The 11,842-nt window shown below is 36.2% G+C and overlaps 1 protein-coding gene across 1 annotated transcript; it reads left to right on the top strand.

Annotated features, from left to right (window-relative positions):
• Positions 1 to 782: 782 nt before the first annotated feature.
• On the top strand, positions 783 to 10,469 carry slc25a24 (solute carrier family 25 member 24). Its single transcript, XM_067383106.1, has 10 exons — positions 783 to 1,218; positions 2,313 to 2,439; positions 3,726 to 3,813; positions 4,410 to 4,521; positions 6,357 to 6,515; positions 6,893 to 7,045; positions 7,605 to 7,712; positions 7,920 to 8,087; positions 9,243 to 9,393; positions 9,476 to 10,469. The coding sequence occupies exons 1-10, from the start codon at positions 1,036 to 1,038 to the stop codon at positions 9,655 to 9,657; spliced, it is 1,431 nt and encodes a 476-aa protein (XP_067239207.1). The 5' UTR covers positions 783 to 1,035; the 3' UTR covers positions 9,658 to 10,469.
• The last annotated feature ends 1,373 nt before the right edge of the window (positions 10,470 to 11,842 follow it).

Genomic DNA, 11,842 nt, shown 5'->3' with positions numbered 1-11,842 from the left:
GTTAAAGCAACACATGTAAGTACAGTTGTCGTAAAGTTGCCAGGCACTTTGCTACAGCAGTTCAGAGGAGGACCTCTAGTGTTCAAATGATCTCTGTAGTAATATATTTTTTCTTTTAAGGAGGCTATTTGTGTAATAAATATTGTAATATATAATAAATTGAAACTTATTGTCAGAAAAATACAGTTAGCGATTGTTATGAACATAATAAAAGTGTCATTGTAATAGAGTAATGACACAGAGTATACCCAATCGATATAAGGACTTTGGTATAGTATCATGAATGTTTCAAAATTGCCTCTGGCTATCAGCTACTATCATGGCTGTCCTAAGTGATAACTGAAACTTGTAACGTTACTGCAATTTTAATAACTGCTATGCAGTCTTTTGAAGCCATATTTACACCATTCATATCTGACCACTGTAGTAACTTACTATTTTTAGGTTGATCTAGGGATTTGTTTCAACAGCTGTGCAACACTAAACTAATTATGCATTGCACATAATAATAATAATAATAATAATATATATATATATATATATATATATATATATATATATATATATATATATATATATATATATATATATATATATTTTTTTTTTTTTTTTTTTTTTTTTTTTTATATATATAGGATGCATTTCAGCAAATAGTGCTATGAGAAGTTGAGTATGAATTGCTAAATGCAACCTCTGTTAAGTAATTTTTGACAGCGAGTCAAACTGGCTGGCTATGAGCTCGTGTACATTTGGGTGTGTCCGTCTGATGAGGAGGCACCGCGTACAAATAACCCAGTAATACTAGTCCCTCCTTCTTAGCTCAGTCAGACGCCTACATATTAATAATACATTATTGAGTGTCAAGAGATAGTGGCAATAAAAGAATGACTACGATAGTCTGACATAGTGGGCAAGACGTTTAGGGAGGGTCTGTTTTCTCCAGTGCCAGGCAACATCTGTTTTTCTTCCGCAGTTTTCCTGCAATCTTTGGATCTCGTGCGGAAAAAATATACAGTATAAATATCGCAGTTCATCATGTATCAGCTTATAAGGAAATTCGTGTTCACCGAGTCGCATTGTTTGGAGGAGGACAGCTCGAAAAGTTTCGCGGAGTTGTTTGAGAAGTTGGATGTTAATAAAGATGGGAAAGTGGACGTTTCTGAGCTCAAGACGGGCCTGGCTGCTATGGGCTTTTCTATGGGGAAAGGAGAAGCGCAGGTAATTCCAGTTCACTGGCTCATTGCATTTCTGTTGTTGACTCACTTCTGTTGTTAGGGATCTGTGTATTGAGTGCAGTACAAACCACATAAACCAATAAACCACACTGGCTGGCAGGCTGCTCAGATACATTGTTCGCGTGCCAGGGGAATTTACTACTAAGAAAAATCCACCATTTTGTTATACATGCTGAACCCTTCATAGAAAATACTAGCAGCAGTAGTAGTTCAAACAAAAGATGGGAAATGATGCATTTAGTACCAGCCCACATCCTCCTCTTCTTCCTCTTCTAGTAATATTTGATACTATTCGCAGATCGGAGAAAATGTAGTCATGCTTATTTTTTTTTAGGTTTATGGCTCATAGAAGTAGTCACCAAACTTTGACTACTGCAGGTTATAGCATTTTGACTAAACATTCCCCCAATTAGGAATTCCTTTCAAATAGAGTTTTCAAATCACATATAGGTTATGTCATTTCCTGTCCCTTGCCAGGACGTGCACTTAAAGCAAAAGGGTGGGTAAAGACACTCCTGTACTGCTCATATAAACCCACATTCCATTATCCCTTGGCATTCCTTACACCTGAGACAGCTGATTTAACCCCACCTTGCCTAAGCAAATGAGTCTCACTGTATCAAAGTTCAAAGACAGAGAGCGTGCCAGCAAACTCATCAGGTCACATACATTGGGTTTCTAATAGTTGTCTTGTTTTGAGTGATAATTTGTTGCTCATTTGATTTGTATTACCTGTATTTCTGCATTATACTGGAGTGTGTAGAAGTCTATAATTGCACCTAAATGACAACAATGGGTGGCAGTGTTTTAAAAGCCCACATTGATGTCAGAGAAACAGCCAGGTTTGTCAGTTTGAATATGAAAATGAGGAGTAAATGAGCAAATGTTTTTATCTAGCATAAGGTTGAGATGTCATTGTTTCCATAGGGTATAGATCTTCAACAGAATCTGTACAATGTTCAAAGAAAAAAGTTTGTTTTGTATATTTTGCTACCGATACACTACAGAGTTTCTTGTACTCAGTGATTGGCATTTTCCAGGATCCTCATGGACTGTTACTGTGTTTTTCTCCTACAGAAAATTGTTTCCTCTGGAGACACTGATAAGGATGAGGGGCTGGACTTTGAGGAGTTTTCAAAGTATCTGAAAGAACATGAGAAAAAACTCAAATTGACTTTTAAGAGCCTGGATAAAAATGAGGATGGTAAGATTAAAGTATGTTACTGTATGTTTTTTGCTCTCCTTCTTTGAGGACTAATTTTGAAGCATATTTGAACTATTTTAACTATTAAATTCATGGGATTATTTATACCATTGTTTTTATATATTGTAATCTCACCCAGCCCTAAAATCATGTTAAAGCATTAAAGGTGCAATATGTAAGAATTTTGCAGTAAAATATCCAAAAACCACTAGGCCAGTGTTATATATTTTGTTCACTTGAGTACTTACAACATCCCAAATGTTTGCAACTATTTGTAACCAAGGCTCCGGGACGTGTGAGGAGTCGCCTGTCAATTGCGTCATACCCACGTTACCCTCGGTTTCTGGTTTTATTTTGTAGTAACCATGGAAACACCAATATTTACATGTTTTAATAGACAAGGGAACAACTGTTTTGATATATTTATAGACAGAAAACTAATTATTGTTATATAGCTCAACATGTTTAGTCTTGTTTAAATCTAAATTTCTTGATTTTTTTTCGAGTACCATGCTTTACCGTGCCTCAGAGAAAAACACTATTTTGTCAAATAGATAACATAGCATAATCAGATGCAGCTTTATTTTTAGTAACAGTAATACAGCATTTTCTCCATCATACAATACGTTTTAAAATTAATTGCATGGCATATATCAACACAAGCCATCCAGCATTTATTATGATATTCTAAAAGCGATTTATCTTACTGCAGTGTGTCTCAAATAAGTGTCTCACAGCAGCCACCGAGCGAAAGCACAGAGTAACGTTATAACATCATTTTCAACACACTCTAATATGATAAACAGAGCTGTGTTACCTCATACTCATGACCGGAAAGCGGAGCAGTCGCTCCAGTGGTCTCGTTCAGCTCCCACAACATTCGGTCCTGCTCTGCTTCATACTACAGTAACATTAATAATCGCATCCATGAACATGATTTGTTCCCGAGTCCTATCCCAATTCTTTTCCACCGGCCGTTGAGATGAAGACCACATGTCCCAAGATTCCGCTCTCAAACTTGGCGTCATCAAGCTACGCCTTTGTTTTGAATAGGCTTCTAGCGGACAGAAAATATTACATAGTGCACCTTTAAGGCATTATACAGACTTAACAGTATGACTTTCTGTAAAGCTGCTTTGAAACAATGTCTATTGTGAAAAGTGCTATAGAAATAAATTTGATTCGACTTTACATCCAGTGATCAAAATCTAATTTAGAGTCAAATTAAAAAACTTGATGTTTATCCCAAAATAAACATTAATTAACAACATTATTTGTGTATGCAGGTCGCATTGATGCCAAAGAGATTCAGCAGTCACTTAAAGACATTGGCATAAACTTGACAGATCAAGATGCAGAGAAGATCCTCCACAGGTAATCCTAAGGCCTATTCTCACCAAGAACGAAAAAAAAAAAAAAAAAGTGAAACAAAAATTCGGTCTGTTCATACCATAATCAAAATTTGTCAGAGACATCATTTAATTTATAGCAATGCAGACTATAATTCACCGGACACAGATTCCTGTCACTTTAATGCTAAATATTACACACCTGAATTTTAGTTGCTTTTATGTAGTGATAAAGTGATAGTTTACTTGTTGTGAACAGGCCTTTAAATATTTATGTATGTTTTTGCAACACATTTGTGTTGTCAGTGATTTGTGAAGTCCACAACATGCTTGTGTTAAGTCACTGCTTGTGAAATGCTCATGATCAGTCTAGTTAGTTTGTGATAAAGTATTGCAGACAATGGCAGAGTTTCTTGGGAAAATCTATGATTACCATGCAGGAAAAAAAGTTTAGTAATGATTTGAATACGTATATATAATATACCTGCTGAAATAAGACATTTTCATTGTCCGTTTCATTGACAATTTCAATTGATTCACCCTTTAAGCTGGTAACTTTATCACATAGAACATTGTTCTCCAGACCTACTTGTCCTCTCTAATTTGACCTTTGTCTTCCAGTATTGATGTGGATGGAACTATGACTGTGGATTGGAATGAATGGAGGGAGCATTTCCTCTTCAACCCAGCGGATAACCTTCAGGAAATCATACGCTACTGGAAACACTCCACTGTAAGTTCCACAAAAGAACTCAGATATTACATAAATCCATTACCAACTGATTTGAAGCAGGTCATCAGTTATGATAAACACTAAATGCTGTGGTGACGACCCAGCTTTGTGTATTCAAATGGTCACATGTCATCAGCTGGTCAGACGGCCAGTCAGTTGTCTAGTCAGGCACACAGTTGGTTAGCCCTGTAATCAGCTTGGCCAGCCATTTATATCCCTCCGTCAGTGGACAGGATTGAGAAATCGTGAGAAAAGTGTTGAGAGCAGGAAGGATAAGGAGTCTCTTAACTGATTAAGTGTCAAATGTTAACGAAAGTCACACTAATACTAATTTTAAATGTGCAAGACATCTTAGCATCTCTTGCACGCACACGTTTATTATATAAATGAGGACAAATCACAGACTTGTATTGTTTTTAAATAACAATGAAATGTCCACTTCTTTTAACTAACATGTTTTTGGGTTGATTTATGATTTAAGATTTAAGATAAGTGAAGGGCAAAAATCACCCTGAATCACACGGATATTTGAGCAGTGCAGGTATAATGAGAGTTGTTACAACCAATTGCAGCAAAGCTAATTTAAGACTGTCCTGCACTGGGATTATCCCGGGATGTGCTCGTCATCTGACTTCAGGACTGATGGAAGTGCAGTGAGGCTGGGCAGAGATGAAGGAGCGATTGTGAGGAGAGCAGGTAAAGCAATAGGTCTTCGTTGGAGTTGTTAGCATCTACGGTTGGTATCAGACGAGCTGGTGGCAGAGGGTCAGCATGGCTTTGCTGCAGGAGCACAAGAGGGAATGGCTCATCATTGATTTTGAGGATGAAGAAGCTGTATATGTGATGGATGTAGATATGGTAGGTCCCCTGAACCACATTATTTCATAGAGGCCAAAGCAGCTTTAGCCTATTGATCTATATCCTATATATTATGATGTAAAGATAAAAGTTGAAAATATGAAATTATTTAATGATAGAAATTCTTTCTGCTATTGAGGTATGTTTCATTTCTAAATAGTTTAATTTTCTATTCATAATGGCATAGTTAACAAAATATTTGAAGGTTGTTAAACATTAAGAAGGTACATAAACATTAGTCATTTATTCATGTCATTCCAAATATTTATTTTCTTTCTCCTGTGGAACATAAAAGTTGATATTTTGAAGGATGGTGGTAACCAAACAGTTTCAGTTCCCATTGACTATTCCCATTTGACCATTATTTGGACAAAAAATACAATGCAAGTCAGTGGGAACCAAGCTGATTGCTTATCAACATCCTTCAAAATATCTTCCTTTGTGTTCTACAGAAAAATCACTATCCCTTCTGTGATGCAATACTGATCTTACATAAGATGATGGTGATGATGACATTAGATTGCACTAATTTGGATTAGGAGCTAGGTTGCAATTAGATACAGGTTGGGATATGTGTTATGAATTAGGTGCAAATAAGATGTGTGATAAGTGGAAAATAACATTATTACAAATGAACCCCTTTCAGTGTTTTGAGGGTTATTTTGCTCTTACGAATGATAAATCTTTAGGGAGTCCGTAGCCGTGCATTGTGAAAGGTTAAAGGTCAGAGTTGGTCCAGCAATGAGGCCCATGTACATTCTGCTGTTTGCCTATTTTCATATTCTTTGCATGTCACTGTATATGATCAGTCACAAAGCGGTATCAGAATATTGATTTCATAATTTAATCCAACACTAAGACAAAGAAACTTCTTCTCAGTGCTCAAACATAAGTCACATGTAGCATTCAGTATGGTTTGGTAAGTTACTGTGCAGTGTAACTGGTTAGGAACTAACTTCACCTCTATTGTGTGCTAGGTGTTGGATATAGGTGACAGTCTAACCATTCCAGATGAGTTCACTGAGGAGGAGAAGACAACTGGTATCTGGTGGAGGCAGCTTGTTGCTGGGGCCGTGGCAGGGGCGGTCTCTCGAACAGGCACCGCCCCCCTGGACAGAATGAAAGTCTTCATGCAGGTGCAGTTCAGATTTTTCACAATTTTTTCCTAATCAAATAGTATTATTTCTAGTAAAATGTGTACACATCCATAAAACAAGATACATTTACTTGAGAAATAAAATTCTGTGAGGTAATAAAAAATAATTTTTCAGAGAATATATATAATATAATAAACTGGCCATATTGTATGTAAAATGTCAGTTATTCAAAATTAACTTGTAGATTATGGAACTGTTTTACTGAGTATCAACATGACTGTGATTATGATTTTATTACGAGGTAATAACAATTATGATCAACTGGTATTTGAATTGGCTGAGGAATATTATAATATATATAATGTAATTCACTTCATATTTACTTGAATGGCGTAATGAGTCTATCCTTTTCATAGGTTCATTCCTCAAAAACCAACAAAATCAGTCTGTTGGGTGGATTTAAGCAGATGATTAAAGAAGGGGGCGTGGCCTCTCTTTGGAGGGGTAATGGAGTCAACGTCATAAAAATCGCCCCAGAAACTGCAATCAAGTTCATGGCTTATGAGCAGGTGAGAAACTCCCCTCTAAATGAACAAATAATACTAAACTACAGATGAGACAGATGCTCAGTGAATATATCTGTTGGTTTAGATTTCCAGTGCGACAATGAGAAACCCACGTTACCAAAAAACCCACAAACACTGAAAACCACTTCCACTTTTGCATTTATTTTTGCCACAATCTTATCATTTATCTTGGTGAAGCAAGAATAAGCAAAATAACTAGCCATATTGTGTGCAAAAATCGCTCAAAATGAAAACTTGTAGATTATGACTACTAGTTTTGCTAAATATCAACAAAGCTGTGGCCAAATGCTTATGTGACATTGCTTAAGTGTCTTACACAAGCAGTGTGTCAGTGAGAGCTATTTTAACAGCAGTCATTCACAAAACCCTGAACTGGTAATCCGGTGTGGAGGACAGAGGATAATTGCAATGGAGAAGATCGCATTTCCTTTACCTAATGAAAAGTGAACAGATTGTTTTAAACCCTTCTCAGTTTTGCGTAGCCGAGCTTTCACACGTTAAATCAGTCTTGCATAATGTGTTTTGTGTTGTGCTTTGACAGTACAAGAAGCTGCTGACCAAAGAAGGTGGGAAAATCCAATCACATGAAAGGTTAATTGCTGGCTCTCTTGCAGGGGCAACCGCTCAAACGGCCATCTACCCAATGGAGGTGAGAAATGAGACCCATGGAAATTGATTTTTCTATATGATGTTCTTGATTCTATTTGATATATATATATATCTCATGGCTCCAGCATTGCCCAATAAAAATGAACTGTAGCCCTCAGTGGCAATAATGACACATGGTACCCATCTTCAGGTAAATGATTATGATAGTAATATTTAAAAAGAATGTTTTAACTCTTTTAAATTGTAGGTAATGAAGACCAGACTTACTCTGAGGAAGACCGGCCAGTATTCTGGGATGTTTGACTGTGCTAAGAAGATTCTGAAGAAGGAGGGAGTGAAGGCTTTTTATAAAGGCTATGTGCCCAATATCCTGGGAATTCTTCCATATGCTGGAATAGATTTAGCAGTTTATGAGGTGAGTACAAACTCTGAAACACTGTTAAATACCTCAAGATTATATTGTTAAACTATAAACCCAGTTTCTGAATATTTCGGTTTCATATTTTCACACCTCTGGGCAAGTTTTTCAGGTTTTTCAGGTTCGTGACATGAAAAATGTGGCAGATGTTTGCATGTTTGTGTATTTAATTCTCATAAATATAGTTGACTCTTAATGAAGGACGTGAAAAGAACTTTCTAATAGATGTGGCACTTTTTAAAAAAATATATTAAAGGGATAGTTCACCCAAAAATACTGTCATCATTTACTCACCCTCAGCTTGTTCCAAACCTGTATACATTTCTTTGTTCTGTTGAAAACAAAGAAAGATAATTTGAAAAAAGTTTGTAACCCGGCCGTTTTGGGCCACCATTGACTTCCATAGTATTTTTATTTTCCTACTATGGAAGTCAATGGAGGCCCAAAGCAGGCTGGTTACAAACTTTCTTTAAAATATCTTCCTTTGCATTCAGCAGTACAAAGAAATTAATTCAGGTTTGGAACAAGTTATGGGTGAGCAAATTATGACAGAATTTTTGGGTGAACTATCCTTTTAAGGGTTAGTTCACCCAAAAATGAAAATTCTGTCATTAATTACTCACCCTCATGTCATTTCCAAACCTGTAAGACCTTCATTCATCTTTGGAACACAAATTAAGATGTTTTTGATGAAATCTGAGGTATATGACTCGTCCATAGACAGCAAATTAACTACCGCTTTCAAGGTCCAGAAAGGTACTAAAGATATAATTAAAACAGTCGACATGACTGGAGTGATTCAACCTTAATTTTATGAAGCGATGAGAATATCTTTTGTAAATGTCTGTGTCATTCTCATACACTTTACATTCAGCGGTTTCAGGTTTTACGTCAGAACGCTGACTTCTTATTGGCCGGTTCCTGTATCTGCATAACATGCATGCATTGTGCTGCTCATGTGAACAGCATCTGCCAATACTGACCCAGCGTTCGGAACATTCACATTCACAAAAAGTATTCTCATCGCTTCCTAACATTAAGGTTGAACCACTGTAGTCATTTCGACTATTTTAACAATGTCTTTATTACCTTTCTGGGCATTGAAAATGGTGGTTAAATGGCTGTATCATTTTATCCATTCTCTCTCTGCAGACCTTGAAGAACGCCTGGTTGTCTCGCTATGCTCAAGACACTGCTAACCCAGGAGTGCTGGTTCTTGTCGGTTGCGGGACCATTTCCAGCACATGTGGCCAGTTGGCCAGTTACCCTCTCGCTCTGATCCGCACACGCATGCAGGCCCAGGGTAAATACTCAGGCCAGAATATACACCTCATCAATGCTTTTGCACTGTGATTTACCTAATGTTTTCCTTTTATTCTTCCCAGCATCATTGGAGGGATCAGAGCAGGTGTCAATGTCCAAGTTAGTGAAGAAGATCATGGAGAAGGAGGGCTTTTTCGGGCTATACCGTGGGATCTTGCCCAACTTCATGAAAGTGATCCCAGCTGTCAGCATCAGCTATGTGGTGTATGAGTATATGAGGTCTGGATTAGGCATCTCAAAATGATGATGTTCGTATGATAGTCTTGCATGTTTTTACACGCACAACTTTTAAACTCCTCTCTTTGAAAACACCCTCCATGATGGGATAAAATGTTTTGCTCAGTAACCGAAGTGTTTAAAATTCAACCTTGGAAAAAAACATGATGGTGTCTTGGATTGAGTTTGGGCCCAACCTAATTAATGTTTACACTGAAATATAAATGCACCTATATGTATTTAATGAATTTCTGAAATATTATAAAATTGTGTCTGTTTATATGATTTTATCATGTGACCATGTTGTGGTCATGTAGTACCTGAAGCCATTGTGAGCCAATGCACTATAATGCTATGCAGTATCAGTCTCTGTTTTACACTAGATACATAGATAGATAGATAGATACATAGATAGATACATAGATAGATACATAGATAGATACATAGATAGATAGATACATAGATAGATACATAGACCATTAAAATCTGCCTTCTTGTATAAAGTAATTGTACCTTATTATAAAGGGTATAATTTTTTTAAGTGAATTAGGTTGGGCCGTATTCAAGTCTTTAAACACTGCAGTCAGTCTGTTCTATATGTTCTGTGAAAACTGCTAAATATCCACAGAAAAACAAGAACCAGAGAAACAATGCAAAATGGGAACCCACATGACATAAAGAGCTAAATGTGCCTTATATCATTGGTTCAATTTCTCTGTGGGTCCTTTTCCATCTCAGCTATACATTGGAAATAGAATTTTAAGTTGTGTTGCCTTTATCCCCAATGTTTGGATATTTCAGGAACCCTTGTTTATATTAAAGGTTGTATTTTAATACAGTTTGTTTTGTTTTATTGCACATTTTACCAGATACTGTCAAAAGTGACCGTAAAGAAATTTAAAATGTTACAATGTTCAGATTATCTATTTCAAATACATTGTTATTTTGAACTTTTTATTCATTAAAGAATCCTTAACTTTTTCTATACACTGTAGAGTAATTGCTACTTAAAATTCAGCTTTGCCATCACAGGAATTAATTATTTTAAAATGTATTAAATTGTAATATTTCACAATATAACTATTTTTACACACTTCTGACGCAAAAGCTGGATTTCTTAGTGCGTTTGATTACGTTTGGATTCAGTTAGACTTCCTAAAGAGCACGCTGGTGTTAAGTATTAAAGTACACATTATACTGGACAGTAAAGATGAATTCTTCCTGAAAAAAGCTTTCGATTGCTTCCTCGTTACTGATGTGGCTAATATACTTCATGCATCACTTAAAGGATTAGTTCACTTTCAAATGTAAATTAACCCAAGCTTTTTATCTAGCTTCCACCAGACCATCTTCCGCATTTAACATATGAAAAAAGTCTAAAACTCTTGCAGTTCAAAAGGCTTACGCTACATCCTACGCCTTCCCTATTCAACTTACGGAAAAAGTGTAACTGACGCGACGCCAGTTTACACTTTCTTTGTAACTTGAATACGGAAGGGGTCTAGCGGAAGCTAGGTATTTTACTTCATAACTTGTTAAATATGGATTTTTTTTAAACAAACGCATCAGGGTTTAATGAAGGCCTTCATTAACCCCCCCCAAATTTCATTTGAAAGTAAACTAATCCTTTAATGTGGAGCAGGTCTATTGTGCCATCTGCTGGTGTAAAGCGTATTATTAAGACTAATGTATTGAGAAAAGTGCTTCTATAGATAAAATGTCTAAATACAAAACCAAGACCCAAGAAATTGGACATTTGTTTGAAGAGGTGGAAAATATTGTTGTGTGCCAATAAGACAACTGAAGAAAGTATTATAAGAAATAAATATACAATAAGACGCATGTATGATTCCCTTTTTATTAAAATGTCCCTTTTGGTTTTGAGAGTTTCCTCCACACACTTTTTCCTGAAATACACATGCATTTTACTCTCTTCAACAATCCTCACTCAATGTACATTAATTTACAAAGGGAAATTTAAAATCAAATTGCATTGCTACCATTATTTTAAACAACTGACAGTCCAAAATTACAATCCTCTGAGAAATATTTGATTGTCATAAAACAATGAGTGCAGGTTGAACTGAAATGACCCATGGCTCTCCTTTGTCTCAGGAATTCATCATAACGTGTCCATGCCTGATGTATTGACAGAAGTAATCCGGACTCTCATAAACAAACACATAATATACAGAATAAACAAAATGGCACCA

This window comes from Chanodichthys erythropterus, chromosome 4, assembly GCF_024489055.1.
Source record: "Chanodichthys erythropterus isolate Z2021 chromosome 4, ASM2448905v1, whole genome shotgun sequence".
Taxonomy (NCBI): Eukaryota; Metazoa; Chordata; class Actinopteri; order Cypriniformes; family Xenocyprididae; genus Chanodichthys; species Chanodichthys erythropterus.
This window is presented reverse-complemented; position numbering and strand designations above follow the sequence as displayed.